This window comes from Protobothrops mucrosquamatus, unplaced genomic scaffold (genome assembly GCF_001527695.2).
Source record: "Protobothrops mucrosquamatus isolate PMUCROS unplaced genomic scaffold, P.Mucros_1.0 scaffold4811, whole genome shotgun sequence".
NCBI lineage: Eukaryota > Metazoa > Chordata > Lepidosauria > Squamata > Viperidae > Protobothrops > Protobothrops mucrosquamatus.
In genome coordinates this window covers 92897-112118 of record NW_015390701.1, presented here as the reverse complement: position 1 = coordinate 112118, position 19222 = coordinate 92897, and the positions used below count along the sequence as shown (strand labels likewise).

At 46.7% G+C, this 19222-nt stretch overlaps 1 protein-coding gene and 1 non-coding gene across 2 annotated transcripts; both read left to right on the top strand.

Moving 5' to 3' along the window:
* Positions 1–1020: 1020 nt before the first annotated feature.
* KHDC4 (KH domain containing 4, pre-mRNA splicing factor) lies at positions 1021–18942 on the top strand. The gene is given in 14 exon segments (XM_015828718.1): positions 1021–1067; positions 4200–4431; positions 5738–5866; positions 6344–6423; positions 6609–6661; positions 7573–7739; positions 9430–9641; positions 11579–11639; positions 11991–12048; positions 12354–12604; positions 13380–13532; positions 16214–16326; positions 17076–17158; positions 18743–18942. Coding segments are annotated over 14 exon segments (1839 nt in total).
* Positions 8638–8764, top strand: LOC114923598. Its single transcript, XR_003810671.1, has one exon.
* Positions 18943–19222: the final 280 nt, after the last annotated feature.

The window sequence follows — 19222 nt, the reverse complement described above, 5'->3', positions numbered from 1 at the left end:
CAGCGTGCTGGCTGGGGCATTGAGAGTTTTTAACTGGACCAGTCTAGGATTTCAACTAGGGCATGCTGGGAGGCTACAAAACTTAAAAGTAACCAAAGTTGAAAAATATTGTTTCAGAGATATTTAGTAAGTCTTTTTTTCTGGGGAGGGGGAACAAAATACAGTCTCTTTTCTCTCTCTTTTTTTTTAGAAAATAGGACATATGTTAAAATAGGCTGACTGGGAATTGTGGGAGTTGAAATCCACCCCTCTTAAAAAGTTGGCCAGGTTGCAATAATATATATTTAAATATGCTTTTATTTGGGAATAAAAATCGGAACATTTCGCTTTTCTGTCCTTTTTTAACACAGAGAAATTGTATTTTGGTGGGTTTTAGCACAGGAGGAGGAAGAAGCAGCGCACGTGCTCCAAAGCCCGGGCAAGCAGGGAGTCACGTGACTCCATCCACCACCACCCCGCGGGAGGAGCCGGATGTATGGATGGGCCGCTGGCATAGATATACAAAAGTGTAGAACATTTCCGGTTTTTGCGCTTAAGCAAAAAAATAATAATATTGGAAATATGCAGTTGGTTTCAGATATACAGATGGGAAGGAGTGGCTTTGGAGTGCATTTAATTTGTTAGAGGTTTTCGAAGAGATTCTGGGGGAGTCTCAGCTGGTGAGCTTTAAAAAAAGAGCAAACATGATTTTTTAAATGCTTTTTAAACATTTTCATTTTTTTAACTCATTTTCCTCGGCTTCAAGAGGAATAGGAATCTGTCCTTAACTCTTGATTCCCCCCCCTGCCTCCCTTCTGCTCTAAGAAAGCCAAAATGGGAACCCGGAAGTCAGAGGTCGCGTATCGCTTTTAACTTTTTTTTTTAAAGGGATGTAGCTCTACGGTTCCCGGATCCCACGCGCCGTTCCGTCTCTCAGGCGACCCTTTCCCGGAAGTGGCGCCCTCGGAGAAGCGGAAGTGACGCCGGAGGGGAAGTTTCTCCGCGAAGGAGGCGGCGGCGGCAGCGGCGGCGGCTTCAGCCATGTCAGCGGGCGGCGCGGGGCAGCGGGAGCCGGGGGCCTCGGGCGGGTGAGGAGGGCGCCCGGGCAGGGAGGAACCGGGGAGGGAGGCCGGGTAAAGCGCTCGGGCGGCCTACAGGAGCGGACTACAACTCCCATCAGCCCCCGCTCGATCTGGGACCGGGACCCCCTTTTCCCAGCCCTTCAGCTGATCCCCGCCCTAAATTATGTTTTATATCATATCTATATACCTAGAATTTGTGTGTGTATGTATATATATATATATATATTTGTTTTCTGAGGTTATATATATATATATAAATAATATAGTGTAACTGTATGTGTGTATGTATATATATGTATATATATATATGTACATATATGTATGTGTGTATACACACACACACATATATATATTCACGTACATATATATACATGTATGTGTGTGTGTGTGTATATATATATATATATATATATATATAATGTATCCCACCCCCTAAATGTATCCCACCCCCTTTGTGTCATGTGAAACCTCCACCTATTCCCCCCCAAAACCGGTTTTGTGCCCCTCCAAGAAATACAGATCCTTTTTAGCAAGAGGGAATTGGTGTGTGTGTTTGGGGATGTTCCAGGAAAGCACTTTGTGTTTGTGTGCAAATTGACACACTCACACCCCTTTACAACCTGCTTCATTCCCAATCCTTACCAATGGCAGGCAGAAGTTGCCCCGGCAGCTCTTTCTCCTCAGGGAAAGGAGAGACTTTTTCACCCCCAAAGCGGGCACTGACTTCAGCTCTTTGGGTTTTTTTGTTCTCTTTTGCCTCAAAGCAGCCTCTTTTTGCCCCAAAACATCTACTCTTGTGGCCTTCTGGAGCTTGGCTGGACTCCGCTTCCTCTTCCTCCTCTTCTTTCTGTGTTTCATCCTGTTGTCCATGAGGTTCACTCAGACTTCAACTCCAGGGCTTCTTTTCCTCCTTTCCGCCTCCAAGTGACTTCAGCCCTTTCCCCCTCAGGAGTTGCCTTGCTTTCTGGGCTCCTGAGATGGGCACAAATTCACTCTTTTGCCCCAAATTTCTACTCTTGTGACCTTCTGGAGCTTGGCTGGACTCTTCCTTTTTCCTTGGTCATCTCTTGGGCTTCTTCCTCCTCTTCCAGGCTTCCCTTCTTCATCCTGTCGTTCCTCTGAGATTCATTCAGACTTCAGCTCCAGGGCTTGTTGGCCTCCTTTCCCCCAGCTGAGGCGCCGAGTGACTTCTGGTCATTTTCCCCTCAGGAGCTGCCTTCCTTTCTGGATCTTCTGCTCCCCTTCTGGGCTCCTGAGGTGGGCAGCGACTTCAGCTCTTTTCCCCTCAGGAACTGCCTTCCTATCTGGGACTTCTGCTCCCCTTCTGGGCTCCTGAGGTGGGCAGCAACTTCAGCCCTTTTCCCCTCAGGAACTGCCTTCCTGTCTGGGACTTCTGCTCCCCTTCTGGGCTCCTGAGGTGGGCAGCAACTTCAGCCCTTTTCCCCTCAGGAACTGCCTTCCTGTCTGGGACTTCTGCTCCCCTTCTGGGCTCCTGAGGTGGGCAGCGACTTCAACCCTTTTTCCCTCAGGAGCTGCGGTTTCCTTCTGCTTCTCCTCCTCCCAGTCTTCTTCTCTTCCTTCCTTCCCTCACAGTCTCTCTGGGCAAACTGACCCTCTCCCTCAGCCGTGGCCCCTTTTTATACTTGAGGCGCTCTCCCCTGATTGGTGGAGCGCCTCAGGGCCCCCTGCTTTTGATTTGCTCTCCAGCCAGCCGTCTCATTGGTTCTTCCTTGACAAACCTGCTGGCTGTTTCCAGGAGTCATTTCTGAGTGGGGCAAAAAAAAGAAAAAAAGGAGGCTTTTTTGAAGAGAAAATGGATGGGTGAGAATTATTATTTGTGCCTGGTCCTTCGTTTGTGGCTGATCTGACCTCTTGAACTCACAGCAACCAACATGAGTTGGAAAGCAACCGCAAACTGCAAAAAAGAACCCCTTAAGTGGGTTAATAGTTGTAATTTCATTAATTAATAGGTTTGAATTCAAGAATTATTTGGGGTTCCAAATTGCACTAGAATAAATAAATAATGAGATCCAGACAGCTGTGAGGAAAGAAGAAATATATATTCCTAAAAGCAAAACAGATTGTTTTTAGGGGCAGGCTGCCAAAAAAAGGGGTACAGTAGCAGATTTTAATGGGGGGGCTTGTCTTGGGTGTCGCATGCTGATTCTAGGGTGACCCTTGAGGCGCATTTACGTGTGTGTGTGTATGTAGATATGTTTATCCTTGTGAACATGCAGTTCCTCTAGGAGACCTAATTTAATGAACTCTATGTTTTCAGACCTTATCCTTTGATATGTGGATTAGGTCTGGGTAACTTATTTGGGGGGTGCTTTGAGAAAGGGATTTCCCCCCGTTTGCTATTTTTACTTGATTAGTTTAGTTTCAGCTTGACCGTCAATTACCTAGCGGGGACGATGATTCTCAGACCATGGTGGACTCCGTTAATATTTGAAGGGAAGATGGAAACGGGAGGAAGAGTGGAATACCTTTTGATATAACACCCCTCAGGCTGTGACGGTCACGGCGCAGAATTAGGGATTCCAATTAGAGAGAGAACAAATGCAAAGTCTTCCAGAATGTCAAAAGGGGAAAGAGGGAGATTTGAGAAATGGGCCCAGCTGACAGAAGGAATTGAAAAATTATATATGTGTGTGTATGTATGTATGTATGTATGTATGTATGTATGTATGTATGTATGTTTTTTAGCCCTGACGATGTCAAACGTTTTGTTGACGAAAGCTAGGTAGATTAAACATTTTATATGTATTCTCTTGGCGGTCTATATTTATTTTGATATATATATCTTTGAGTTTGGTGCACCCTGTCGGCCCAAATATCTCAGAAGGGTATGTCTGGTTGAAAAGAACTAAAAAGTTCGAAATGGCTATTCCAGTTCTCCCTTAATTCTTTGTCAGCAATCCAAATTTTGAAATATATATATATTGCTAACCACCCTGATGATGCTGGCAGGAAGCCGGCAAAAGCTAGGTGTTTTAACTTTATTAAAACTTTTATAGTTTTTAAGAACCTCCTGGTGGTCTCACAGTTTGTGGTTCCCCGAATATGGATTTACCCAGGAGTCAACTTTCGGTTTTTAGGATTTTAAGTAATATATATATATATATTCCTAATTTCCAGGCGCCGCAGCAAATGGGACCAGCCGGGGCCTTCGCCAGCTCTCTTCCTCCTTCCTGCTACCACGCCTGTGGCCGGCCGCCTCGTCCAGGGCGGCGGAGACGGAATGTCCGGCTCGGAAGGCTCGGCGGCTCCTTTGGGAGCGCTGGACGCTGCGGCGGCCGTGGCCGCGAAAATCAACGCCATGTTGATGGCAAAAGGGAAGCTGAAGCCCTCGGCCACTTCCGCAGACAAGGTGAGTGGCCATGGTTAGGTGGGCTTTGCCTCAGCGCGCCTGCCGTCAAGTAGTCCTCGGCTTACAACCGCCGTCGAGCCTAGGTTTCCGTTGCTAAGCGAGGACAGTTGCGTTTTCTCCCATTTTACAGCCTTGCTCTCCACAGTCGTTAATAGTCACACGGTCGTTAAGTGGATCTCCCTCCCCCCCCGTTGATTTTTATTGTCAGAAGGCCGCAAAATGGGGACCCTGCGGCCTTCATAAGTACGAGCCAGCTGCCCAGGGTCTGAATTTTGATCAGGCGACCCTGGGGATGGTCGTAAGGGTGAAAAAAAAGAGTCGTAAGTCCCAGTGCCCTTTGTAACCTCAAGAGGTAACCTCTGAGGTAAAATGGGCGGCCTATAATTTTTATAAATAAATAGGCTTCAAATGGTCGTTAAATGGACGGCTATAACTCAAAGACTCTCTGTGTTTATTCACTCCTGACTTGTCTTTGTTCTTGCTACTGGGTGTAAGTTCTCAGACCCCCAAATATCTCGCCCACACCAGTCCTGTGCTGTCTCTGGGGGGGGAGTTGATTTATTTCTATATTTAATTTTTATCATGGATCATTTCTCGATCTGAGGCCCGCCTGACTTGACATCAGGTGAGATATAAGCGAGACAAGTCACAGGTTGGGCGTATTAAGGAAGATATTTATTATTATTTGTTGAAATTCTATCCTGTCTTTATTACTCTATAAGTAACTCAAGGTAATGATCACATCTAGTACTCCTTCCTCCTATTTTCCCCATAACAACAACCCTATAAGATGGGTTGGGCTGAGAGGGAGGGGCTGCCCCAAAGTTACCCAGTCAGTTTTCATGCCCAAAGGCAGAACTAGAACTCCCCGTCACCTAGGTGATGGGCCCAAAGTCACCAGGCTGGCTTTCGTGCCTAAGGCAGGACTAGAACTCCCCGTCTCCTGGTGATTGTCCCAAAGTCACCCAACCAGCTTTCATGCCTGAGGCGGGACTAGAACTCGCCTTCTCCTGGTAATTGCCCCAAAGTCACCCAGTTGGCTTTCATGCCTAAGGCGGGACTAGAACTCCCTGTCTCCTGGTGATTGGTTTAAAGTCACCAGTCGGCTTTCAGGTCTCTGGGGGAACTAGAACTCACTGTCTTCCGGTGATTGGCCCAAAGTCACCAGGCTGGCTTTCATGCCTAAGGCGGGACTAGAACTCACCGTCTCCTAGCCCCTAGCGCAGCACCTTCCCCACTAGACCAAGCTGACTCTGTCTGCTTTCCCTATTATTTCCCGGTCCTCCTCCCTTCTGCTCTTCGGCAGCTCCAGGCTTCAGGCAAAGGTCCGGCAGGCAACAAAAGCAAAGATGATCTCGTGGTGGCCGAAGTGGAGATCAACGACGTGCCGCTGACCTGCCGGAATCTCCTAACAAGAGGACAGACGCAGGACGAGGTCTGGCGCCCTCTCGAGTGGGGCTTTGCAGTATCTTAATTGCCCATAATAGCAGCTTGGTAGGCTTCAAACAGGTTGATGGGAGTTGAAGTCCACTCTTCTTAAAACCTGCAGGCTGGGGAATTCTGGGAGTGGAAGTCCACCCCTCTTGAAGCATGCTGGCTGGGGAATTCTGGAAATTGAAGTCCATTTACCTTAAAGCATGCCGGCTGGGGGATTCTGGGAGTCGAAGTCTTCATATTGTCAAGGCTAAGAAACCTTGAATTTCTCTGTGTTACTTCTCTTCCTTTTGCTGGGAAAATCTGCCTCTTCCCAAGAAAATTTGGACGGGGGGGAGGGTTGCTATGAATGTCTTTGGGAAAAAAGACAAGTGGATTTTTCAGCTTCAATTGAACTTTTCTTGCACAGCTGATTGTGATTTTTTTTCTCCTCCTCCTCCTCCTCCTCCTCCTCCTCCTCCTCCTCCAATGTCTGCAGATAAGCAAGCTGAGTGGGGCAGCAGTCTCCACTCGCGGGCGCTACATGACTGCGGAAGAGAAAATCAAAATTGGCCCTGGGTGCGTATTGCCGTTGTTTCCATCTCCCTTTCGTCTCTTTAAAAAAAAAACCACCCTCCCCAAACTCATTATTATTGACTGAAAATATATATTTTTAGCATCGGGGAGGTCAGCATCTCAAGTGTTAAATCTTGGTTTTTAAAAAATGAAGCATGCGTCTTTTTTTCTTCTTCCTTCCTCTCCAGTGATCGTCCCCTATACTTGCATGTCCAAGGACAGACGAGAGAACTGGTGGACAGTAAGTCGATACCGTTTAGATCCTCTGGGCAGAAATCAGGAAATGGGGGTTTGATCTTGGCCGGCTAGGGAATTCTGGGAGTTTGAAGTCTATGCATCCTCAGGTTGCCAGGGTTAAGAAGCACTGAAATAAGAGCGAGGAAAACAGTGGACGTTCTAGCCCAGGTCTTAAAAGTGACAAGGATTAAGATGAATTTAAGTTAAACGTAACATGGAAAATGAGATTTAAAAAAAAAGAAGAACATACATCTGTGTATTTAGTTTTATAACAGAGGTTCCAGTAGAAGAGAGGGTTGAAATGAGGGAGTCCTTGGTGCTCTCTCGGCTGGGTGGTTTTCTTGCAGACGTTTCATGACCCAACTAGGTAACATCATCAATGTAGATGGGATGGGGCTTTCAAGGAGGAGGAGGAAGAAAAGACTGTGGGGTCCTTGGTGCTCTCTGAGCTTGGTTATTTTCTTGCAGACGTTTCACGACCCAACTAGGGAACATCATCAGTGCTAGATGTACAATAAAGACCTATATTAATCAATGCTAGGCCTATAATAAACCTCTAATAAGGGTAGTCCTTGACAGACAACTCTAACATAGCCTGCCCTTAACGGTCATAAATCACGTCAGTCGCCCAAGCGACCTGATTTTTATGACTTTTTTTCCCAGCGGCCGGAAAACGAACCCCACGGTTACAAAACGAACACTGCGCTGGTTAAATTGGAACTCGTGGCTCTTTACGGCCCGGTTTCGCTTCTTTGAAGTGACAGCGGCCCTTGAGCAAAACGACTTAGCTCACTTAACGTCCAGGGCAACATAGGTTGTAAAGTCAGGGAGGACTCCCCTTAATAACCGCCTTATGTAGCCGCGGGAACGTAAAGGTCTTGGGGTGAAGCTCACCTGTTTTGACGCCCTTTGCAGGAGCTGTCAACCGGATCAAAGAAATCATCACCAACGGAGTGGTCAAAGCGGCCACCGGCTCCAGCCCCACCTTCAACGGGGCCACGGTGACCGTCTACCACCAGCCTGCCCCCATTACCCCCTTGCCCCCCACTGTCGGGCAGAAGGCGCCCTTCCAGTCTGGCGGAGTAAGTATTGTCGGAGAAGGAAAGGGCCCCGGTGACTTTTACCAGCTTGGTAGGCATGGCAGACGAAGCGGCTTCGGTTTTACTTCGATCTCTGCTTCGGGAGGGTTGATACGACGGGCTGAGCTGGACGGTTTGAGTGTCTCAGGGCTGCTCAATCGAAACGCAGATTTGCTTTCCCTGTTTTTGGTGGGCTGGACGTCTCAGTTATAGGAAATCCCCAATTATTCGCTTAGTGACTGAAGTTACGACGGCACTGAAAGAATTGACTAGGACCGTTTGTCACACTTACAACAGTCACGGGATCAAAATTCAGAGGCTTGGCAACTGACTTGTGTTTATGACGGTCGCAGCGTCCCGTAAATCCCCTTTGGCGACTTTCTGACCAACAAAGGCAATGGGGACGCTGTATTCACTTCACAATCCTGTTACTGACTTAACAATTGCAGTGTTTAACTTAACAATATCTGTGAGAAAGGCCATAACTTGGGGTGCAACTCCTTTAACAACAGCCCCGCTTAGCGACAGGCTGCCTTGTGGCCGTATGCCGAGGACCGTCTGTCCTCACTGCTTCTCTCCTTGAACCAGATTAAGCGAGTTTACTGGGCTTCCCACCTCAGTTTGCGGGGGGATCAATGAGGGCCATTGGAGAGAATTTGAGGGGGGGGCGGCTAGAAGGCTTATCTTTAAGGGGCTAGTCATCATGGATTTGCCCACCCAGTCCGTGTGCTGTGTCTGGTGGGGAATTCTGGGAGTTGAAGTCCACAAGTCTTAAAAGTGGCCGAGTTGGGGGACCCCCTGATTTAGGATGACCACAAATTTGTCTCCTAATGCTGGCTGGGGAATTTTGGGAGTTGACGCCCACAAGTCTTAAAAGTGGCCGGGTTTGGGGACCCCTTGTGCTAGAGGATTAAGAAGGCCTGGTCTGTTGAGCAGGGCTAGGCCGATACCATCCTCTTACAGAAATGCAATGGGGAGAGGGGTCCAGCTTCCAGACAGCAGAGACCTCCCTGTACCATTCAACAACGCCCTCGGCCTTTCCTTCCAGAGAGATCAACTGTCAAGCCCCGGAGGAGAACATCTGGGGGTTTGGCAAGGCCAAAATCCTGTGTGTTTTTGATTTCTTCTCTTTCAAAACGAGATTGAAAGAAAAAAATATATATATGTGATTTTCTTATATTAGGAAGGAAGGGCCATCTCATTCCAGCTTGGTTTCCTAATTGAGCAGGGGGCTGGACTAGAAGACCTCCAAGGTCCCTTCCATCTCTTGTTACTCTGTTATTATTCTGCTTGAGCAAGGGGCTGGACTAGAAGACCTCCAAGGTCCCTTCCATCTCTGTTACTATTCTGCTTGAGCAGGGGGCTGGACTAGAAGACCTCCAAGGTCCCTTCAATCTCTGTTACTCTGTTATTATTCTGCTTGAGCTTGGGGCTGGACTAGAAGACCTCCAAGGTCCCTTCCATCTCTGTTACTATTCTGCTTGAGCAGGGGGCTGGACTAGAAGACCTCCAAGGTCCCTTCCAGCTCTGTTATTCAGCGTGCCTGGCTGAGGAATTCAGGGAGTCAAAAGGGCCAAGTTGGAAGAGCCCTGCGTGAAACGAACGGTCGTAACTTGAGGATCCCCCGCCGATAAAATGGAAATGGAAAGGCACGCTCCCCCGGGTGACTTTTGGATCTTTGTGTGTTGTGCAGATGCATTACGTCCAGGACAAGCTGTTTGTGGGCTTGGAACACGCCATCCCCACCTTCAGCGTCAAGGAGAAGGTGGAAGGGCCGGGCTGCTCCTATTTGCAGCACATCCAGATAGAAACGGGGGCCAAGGTGTTCCTTCGGGGGAAGGGCTCCGGCTGCATCGAACCCGCCTCCGGGCGCGAAGCATTCGAACCCATGTACATTTACATTAGGTAAGCGGAGCGGATTCCTTGATTGGATCCGGCGTTTAGTGACCTGTTTTCTATTTTCATTTTCTGTACGTGCTCTTCCCCCCCCCCCCCCCATTTTCAGGTTTTCATAAAGCTGTGTAAAAATGCACATTGGTTTCATCTACTGTTCTCCATCCTTTTTCCTCATTAGAATCATTTTCAGTTGGGCTTTGTTATTTTGAATTCACTTTTTAATGAATTTCCATCCATGTTAAGCTCCTTTTTTCCCCATTAGTTCGTTTTTCTAATGAGTAGGATAGGATAGGATAAATTAGAGAGAAAGATAGGATAGATGGATAGATAGATTAGATGAATGGATGGATGGATAGATAAAAGGTAGGTAGGTAGGTAGGTAGATAGGTAGGTAGATAGATGATGGATGGGAAGATAGGATAGGATAGGATAAATTAGGATAGATGGATAGATTAGATGAGTGGATGGATAGATAGATAAAAGGTAGGTAGGTAGATAGATAGATTAGATAGATAGATAGATAGATAGATAGATAGATAGATAGATAGATAGATAGATAGATAGATAGATAGATAGATAGATAGATAGATAGATGATGGATGGGAAGATAGGATAGGATAGGATAAATTAGATAGGATAGATGGATAGATAGATTAGATGGGTGGATGGATGGATGGATAGATAAGAGAAATAGGATAGATGGATAGATAGATAGGTAGATAGATAGAAAGATAGGATAGGATAGGATAAATTAGAGAGATAGGATAGATGGATAGATAGATTAGATGAGTGGATGGATGGATGGATGGATAGATAGATAAAAGGTAGGTAGGTAGGTAGGTAGGTAGGTAGATAGATAGATAGATAGATAGATAGATAGATAGATAGGTAGGTAGGTAGGTAGATAGATAGATAGGATAGGATAGGATAGGATAAATTAGAGAGATAGGATAGATGGATAGATAGATTAGATGAGTGGATGGATGGATAGATAAAAGGTAGGTAGGTAGGTAGGTAGGTAGGTAGGTAGGTAGATAGATAGATAGATAGATAGATAGATAGATAGATAGATAGATAGATAGATAGATAGATAGATAGATGATGGATGGGAAGATAGGATAGGATAGGATAAATTAGATAGGATAAATGGATAGATAGATTAGATGAGTGGATGGATGGATGGATGGATAGATAAAAAGGTAGGTAGATAGGTAGGTAGGTAGGTAGATAGATAGATAGATAGATAGATAGATAGACAGACAGACAGACAGATAGATAGATAGATAGATAGATAGATAGATAGATAGATAGATAGATAGATAGATAGATAGATAGATAGATAGATGATGGATGGGAAGATAGGATAGGATAGGATAAATTAGATAGGATAGATGGATAGATAGATTAGATGGGTGGATAGATAAGAGAGAAATAGGATAGATGGATAGATAGATGCATAGAGATAGAGATAGATGATAGATAGATAGATTTAGATAGAATAGATAGATAGATAGATAGATAGATAGATAGATAGATAGATAGATAGATAGATAGATAGATAGATAGATAGATAGATAGATAGATGGATAGGATAGGATAGGATAGGATAGGATAGGATAAATTAGAGAGATAGGATAGATGGATAGATTAGATGGGTGGATAGATGGACGGATAGATAGATAGATAAATAGGATAGATGGATAGATAAAAGGTAGGTGGGTGGGTGGGTAGGTAGGTAGATAGATAGATAGATAGATAGATAGATAGATAGATAGATAGATAGATAGATAGATAGATAGATAGATAGATAGATAGATCTTTCACAGTGCTACTGTACCTGCCAAGGGTCTTCCTTCTGCTTTAAGTTGCTGAAATCCTAAAATTCTTAAAAATCCCAACATTTAAGACGCTTACCACTTTATCCTTTACGCCTATGTCTTTTACAGCCATCCCAAGCCAGAAGGCCTGGCGGCAGCCAAAAAGCTTTGCGAGAACTTACTACAAACTGTAAGTTACTTCACCGCCGCGCGACTACCTTCACCCCTGCACGTTATTCCCTTAACAACTTGTGGCAAAGAAATGTCGCAAATCGGGGGCCAGGCTTCCTTTTCACCAATGTCTCCCTTAGCAAGTAGAAATTCTGGGCTCACTTTTGGGCCGGTAATCAACGGCGGTCGCTAAACGAGGACTGCCTGAACGAGGCAAGCTTCAGGGTAGATTGGGGAAGGGGCCTAATCGCTTGACTAAGGAACGGACCGTTGCCACCAAACGGGGGGAACGTTTGAAAAAGCCTCCGATGATTAAAAAGCGGGCTCGTTTGTCGGCTCCTAATTAACCGAATCTGCCCTTCCTTTCCAGGTCCACGCCGAATACTCGCGGTTTGTAAACCAGATGGCCACCACGATGCCCTTAACAGGTCTGTCTTGTCCAGCTGCTCAACTATTTCAGGTTTCTGACCGGGGTTGGGGGGGATGTTTCCACTGGTGGGATTCCACTGGTGGCAGAACTGGTAGCTCATTTTTTTGTTCCCCTACGAACTTCCGGAAGCGGCACCCACGCAGACAACCGGTTGTTCACCTATCTGAATCCCACCACTGGATGTTTCTCTCTGGAGGGTCTCCAGACCTACTTTTTTTTTTCCCCTTCCCTTTTTCCACCCCATTCAATCCAACGTGGCTGATCCAACTTTTCCCTCCCTGCTCTTCTCTCGGCTCCGATCAGGATTCACGCAACCGGCAACTCTCGCCACCGTTCCCCCCCAGCCGCCGTATTACCCGCCCAACGGCTTCCAGGCCAGCTACCCCATGGCTCCACCCCCTCAGCAACCCGGCCAGCCTCCTTACGTGATGCCGGGCATCGGACCTCCAGCGGTCCCCATGGCACCCGGCGTACTGGCCCTCCCCACCGGCGTCCCACCGGTGCCCACCCAGTACCCAATTACGCAAGTCCAGTCCGCTGCGACCACAAGCCAGGTAAGAACAGGCAGCGCTTTCTGTGAAGATAATATTGGAATAATAACAAGAACAACTTCCAGGTCCTTGGAAAGACTAAATCTAGGTGGATGAAAATGCCACCGGTCGATAGGTAGACTAAAACGCCAAATTTTGGGGTAGACTAAAACACCAAGTCCAGTCTGAACATCTGGCTGATTGTACAATGAGACAATAACAACAACAACAACAACAACACACCTGAGAGCATTATTGTGGAAAAGAAAAAAATATCTGGTTCATTAATTATTGCAAATACCAGGTGATGCACAAATGGGAGAGAAACAGCCAGGAAAAAAAATAAGTATCATGACTTGCAAATTGAAATTGAGTCCTTGCTTAGGACGCGAACTGTTTTTACCAGTCCTGGACTGTGAATTGAATTGAAGATTAACAACAAAATAACAGTAATAATAATACTAATAATAATAATAATTGAATATCCTGACTTTGCAAAAATCCACCTTACTTGGAACTGCTTATACACTCAGAGGTTACCTTAACAGCTCTTAGGTCCTTGGTTAAGGCCTGAACTGTTAAGTTTCTACAAATCGAATTGAAGATAAATAATAATAATAATTACTGCATTTATTTGCCCCTTATCTCGCCATAAACCAAACCGAAGAAAAGTAAAACAATAGAAGAATAAAACAGGACCTTCTTTCTTGTGCCTTTTGAATGATGGCTTGAACGTCAGGCGTCCATTTCAGTTTCAATTTTCGCCGATGTGTGTGTGTGTGTTTGTCTCTCTTTCCAGACCCCGCTTGGCGCTCCTTTCTTGCCTGCTGCTCCTGGAAAGACCCCCCTGCCGAGTGGGACGCAGCCCCCCGGACAGCCCCTGCCGGGTCAAAAAAGGCGATTTACGGAGGAACTTCCGGATGAACACGAATCCGGATTGCTGGGCTACCAGGTGCAGTAAGCCACAACCGTTCTCTTACCTGCCTCTCCCCGTCCCCGTTTCACCTTTGAAATCAAAACTAGGTTTAAATCCCAGCTAACCTCCGAAACTGTCGTTCAAACCTGGTCTGGGCTGGCCGTGTCTCTGCAGCGGCCAGTTCCGCTGAAGAAGTGACCGTCAGATGAATAGCATGAAGCCAGAGGTCACCACAGGCCTTTTCAAGGCCGATGTGATGGTTTTGGGGAGACCCTGGATCCACAAGTAGTCCTTGACTTACCGTTCGTTTAGTGACCGTTTCACAGTTAACAACGGCACTGAAAAAAGGGACTTACGACTCTTTTTCACACATCCCCACGGTGACGTCGTCGTCCAAATTCAGACGCTTGGCAACCCGACTCGTATTTACGACGGTTGCGGTGTCTCCCGGGGTGGCGTGATCCCCTTTTGCGACCTTCTGACAGGCCAAGCCAATGGGGAAGCCAGTCTCACTTAACAACGGGGTGACTAACTTAACTGCAGTGATTCACTGAACGACTTAAACCTCTGCGGCGGAATTCACTGAAGCGTCTCAGCAATGGAAAATTTGCTCTCCGTCGTGGTCGTAAGTCGAGGACCACATGTATTTGGGGTGGCCGCTGTCCCGGGACAGCCGGAGTAGTGAAGGTGGTTGGCCAAAATAATAATAATAATAATAATAATAATAATAATAATAATAATAATAATAATAATAATAATAATAATAATAATAATAATAATAATAATTATTATTATTATTATTATTATTATTATTATTATTATTATTATTATTTAAGGCTTGAAAAATTTAAGATTTGCAAGCTTTGGTTTCCTCTGAAGTCGAGCGCCCGGGTTTGTGACCTCCGCCGCTCAAACTTGGGGTTTCAAATCAGATTTTAGATAGGGGGCAATTTGAAATAGGAGGGTAAAAAGGCAGAATTTGGAGGGGGAGTTTCCACAGAAGCATTTTGGGGCCGATTTAAAATCGGCAGGCGAGATTTAGAGGTGAGGAATCTGGAGATTTCTCTAGCTGCTTTCCAATAATTTAGATCAGTGTTTCTCAACCTTGACAATTTTAAGGCAGGTGGACTTCAACTCCCAGAATTCCACAGCCAGCATTGCTGGCTGTGGAATTCTGGGAGTTGAAGTCCACATGCCTTAAAATTGTCAAGGTTGAGAAACACTGGTTTAGGTCAAGTCACGATAAAACAGGAAGAAGGCCTGTTTGCCTATCAGCTTAAGGAAAGTAATTCGTAACAACTTGACTATTTATTATCTGGGGCATAAAAACGACAGGGAAAAAAAAACCTTCTTTGTGTGTTGCTAAAAGGAACAGCCACACAAAAGTTGCGTTATCGAGTCATCCGAAGTTGCGTAGTCTTCATTTAGAGAAAAAAAATCAAGCTTGCTTTCGGAGTTTCTCTTTCCAACTGACTAAAACACGAGGGAAAAAAAAGTGACTTTTTTCTAACCTTTTTGGAAAAGGCGACAACGATGTGTTTGTAGGGTTAGGCCACACACACACACACACACACACACACACACACACACTGGGCAGAGTTCCCCTGGTCCTGTAACGATGGTGATGGGGAACTACAATTGGGCAAATCTTAATCGGAAAAGACCCTAACTCGCAATGTTAGTTCCGGTTGGGGCTGCACGATTCTCGGCCTGACACTGTTAACCAGGTTAGATAGGGCCACACTAGGTTCCCGGGGCCTCTAACCAGGGTCTGCCTGCCCCCCCTAGTAGCAGAGAGATATCAGCTTGAAAGGCAGAGCAAGAAACTAAACATCACATTTGCAGTGCAGCTGGTCCTCACAACAATTCCTTTGGTGACCGTTACAACTGAATAAATTGACTTACGCCCAAGTTGTTACCTTCCCTTTTTCAAGACCGGGAGATAAACACAAAATGCCTATTTATTTATTTATTTTTTTATTAGTAGCCACACCATTCAAGACCTTCTTTTATGAGAAATAGCATGGACGTATTCCAGGCATTCTCTCCAACTTGAATTAACTAGACCAGAGAGATTTATTTCTAGCGTGCAACCCAGAAGCCGCAGACGGAGCAATTCTGCAGCTTCTTAAGATCCCAGACTTCAGCTTGGAGCTGTCTTTACACACACCCGCCGTGCTTGGGTGGATCCCGTGTTTAAATTTAATCAGCAGCTCCTCCTCGGCTTAACGACCGTCAAGTTGATTGTAAAACTGATCAGCATATGACCGGGCCTGATTCTAGACCTCTTTGGCAACGGTCATTAAACAAAGCCAGCAGTCCTTGAGTGAATACCTGGTTCGCTTTGGGGTGGATTTTGCTGGAGAAATCGGACGTCGAATCCGTTTCCTAGCCAAAAGGCTGCAAATTGCATCCAGATGACCGCGGGATGTAGGTCCAGATTGACCTACCCGCACCCAAAATGCATTCATAGTATGTTTGCTCCTGGTTCAAGGTAGTGCCAGGACCTTAGAGGCAATTTCCAAAACCTGAAAAAAAAAAAAAAAAGAAGTCCCAAAACTGTAGGATGCTGGCCACATTCTTATTTTAAGGAAGCCAAAGAGAAAATGTTGGGCCTCCACAACGAGGCTTTTATTTTTTATTTTTTCATTAAGGAGCTGATAGCTCAACTCCAGTGTTTTAGATTTGCTAATGCTGCTGTGTTTTTCTGCTCATAGCATGGACCCATTCATATGACTAATTTAGGTACAGGCTTCTGCATTCCGACCGACCTGGATGGGACAGGCCCGAAGCCAGCATGTTCCTCAGGAAAGGAGAGAGAGAGGGACAGGTGAGTGGGAAGCTTGGGACAGCCCTGCGAGGTAGGCCGAGCCGGGAGAGTCGAACCCGCTCGGAGACATGCTAGAGCTGGACAGGGAGTCCTTCGGCTTACAACAGCGCTGGGTGTTGAACATCAGACTGCCTGTCATCTAAAGACAGGGAAGATGGGGCTTAAGATCCATCCATTGAGCAAGGGCCTAGTCTGGATAGACTGAGAATTTAAGCTGGAACTAGAATTCCCCATCTCCTGGTGATTGGCCCAAAGTCACCTAGCTGGCTTTCATGCCTAAGGCGGGACTAGAATTCCCCATCTCCTGGTGATTGGCCCAAAGTCACCCAGCTGGCTTTCATGCCTAAGGCGGGACTAGAATTCCCCATCTCCTGGTGATTGGCCCAAAGTCACCCAGCCGGCTTTCATGCCTAAGGCGGGACTAGAATTCCCCATCTCCTGGTGATTGGCCCAAGTCACCCAGCCAGCTTTTATGGCTAAGGTAGGACTAGAACTCACCATCTCTTGGTGATTGGCCCAAAGTCACCCAGCTGGCTTTCATGCCTAAGGCGGGACTAGAATTCCCCATCTCCTGGTGATTGGCCCAAAGTCACCCAGCCGGCTTTCATGCCTAAGGCGGGACTAGAATTCCCCATCTCCTGGTGATTGGCCCAAAGTCACCCAGCTGGCTTTCATGCCTAAGGCGGGACTAGAATTCCCCATCTCCTGGTGATTGGCCCAAAGTCACCCAGCTGGCTTTCATGCCTAAGGCGGGACTAGAATTCCCCATCNCCAGTGATGGGGATGAAGCCGGAGCCGGACGACCGAAACGGGTCCTTGGGGGGCAGCAACGGTGAGCGTGTGCAGCCGAGAGGCCCGGCTTGCGTTGGTTTTCCTGTCTCCTTTGCGTTGATGCTTCTTGCCGGCCTGCTGCGGCCGGCCTCACCCTCCGGGCCTTAAGCCTCGAGGCACCTCCAGCTTCTCTTTGCCCTTTCGGTTGAGTTTCCCCTAAACCCAGAGCGGACGAGTCCCTTTGGGTGTGTGTGTGTGTGTGTGTGTGTTGTGTTTTTACCCTCTTTCAAGATCAGCAGCCCCAATCCACCCACACATGTACACACAACGATTTCTCAGTCCTGTGTAGGATATCTGTCTCCTTACACCTCTGCGAAACATGGCCGAACCGAGATCAAATCTTCCCCCCTTCCCCATTCTCCTCGCCCCATCTTTTCATACCCCATTCAGACACACACACACACACACACACACACACACACCCCGATCCTAGGGTCCTCAAGACGCTATTCACTTTTTTCCCAGGAAGCTGTGCAGACACCCCCCCCCCCTTAGGCAGAACTAGGAGGCCCACCTGCACCCGGAAGGCGGCGACCTGCCTACAGACAGTCCTCGACTTATGACAGTTTTGTTTAGTGACTTTTCGAAGTGAGAACAGCACTGAAACAAGGGACTTATCGCCCCTTTTCACAATTAACGGCCGTTGCAGCCTCCCCACGGTCACGTGATCCAAATTCCACCGACTCCTGTTTAACGAACCACCGACTCCTGTTTAACGACGGCGGCAGTGTCCCTTTTTGCGACTTCCCAACGAGCAAAGTCAAACGGGGAAGCCGTTGACTCAACCGCCGCGTTACCTTCTTAACAGTCGCAGCGGTTCCCTTCAACATGGCAAGGAAAGTCGTAAAATGTTTAGCATATCACTTGTGTCTCGCTTAGCGACGGAAACGTTGGGCTCCCTTCTAAGTCGAGGGCTGCCTGCCTTTAGTTCACTTAAGAGAAGTTAAAATACAAAAACACCAAACTATTTTTAAAAACAAAACAAAAAACCCGCAACAGACCAGAGACATTAAAAAGAAAAAATGTCTTAGGGGGCTGAATAAATAGAACACGGCCATATTAATTTCCCAGCCCTTTAAAAAAACAGGCCAACCTTTTTTTATTTTATTTTTAAAACAAACTACCCCACCTCTAAATCCGTTTAAAAAAATGTTAGCTTGTCATCTTTTGGAAAACAATTTGGGCAAAGAAGGCTAGTTGGTTTCTTCCTTTTGACATATATTCTTTGAAACGGAGAGCTCACCAACGCCTGACCTTGCTAACTCTACCTTTTTTTTTTTCTTCTTTTTTTGTGTCTTTCTCTCTCTCTCTCTCTCTCTCTGTTCTCTTACATGGTACTGCCGGATCATAACACACCGTTGGCGGGACCCTGTGTCGTGCGACCACCGCTGACCTGCGGGTGACCGTTGATTCGGGGGCCTTCGGAACGGTGTCCGACTAACGTGTTTTTTTGAAATTAACCCAATTTGGGGGAAAAATTGTTTGATCTTTCTCTTCCCCCTTTTTTTTTTCCTACCCCGTCCTTGTTTGGGGAATCGGGTGGGGGCTGGGGTTTTTTTTTTTCCCCTTCTCTTTCGTCCTTTAGATCACCCTGCCAAGAAGATGAAAAGCGGAGAAAAGGAACTGGGGCTGGTGGCCTACACCGGCGACTCGTCGGACGAAGAGGAAGACCACGGGAGTCTTAAAAATGCAAGTAGCTACTCGCAGACGTGGAGACTAGGGTACCAGTATCCGTCTTCGCAGCAGCGGGCGAAGCAGCAAATGCCGTTTTGGATGGCCCCTTAAAACTCTTCCCTCCCTCTCCGTCCTCGCCGTCTTCAAGCAATAAAAAAACAACAACAACAACGCATGTATTCGATCAAACACAGTCCGGGCAAACCCGGAAGCTCGTCCCCTGCACATGTTTTTGAGATGCAATACGCCTCTTTTTTTGTGTGGCTGGGCTGTTTTCCTTGCCCTCCTCTCCTCCTCCTCCTCCTCCTCCTCCTCCTCCTCCTCCTCTTCCAGTGACGAACGTTGGGAGCGACTCGTGGGAAAAATCCCCCAACGGCTTCTTTGGCAACAC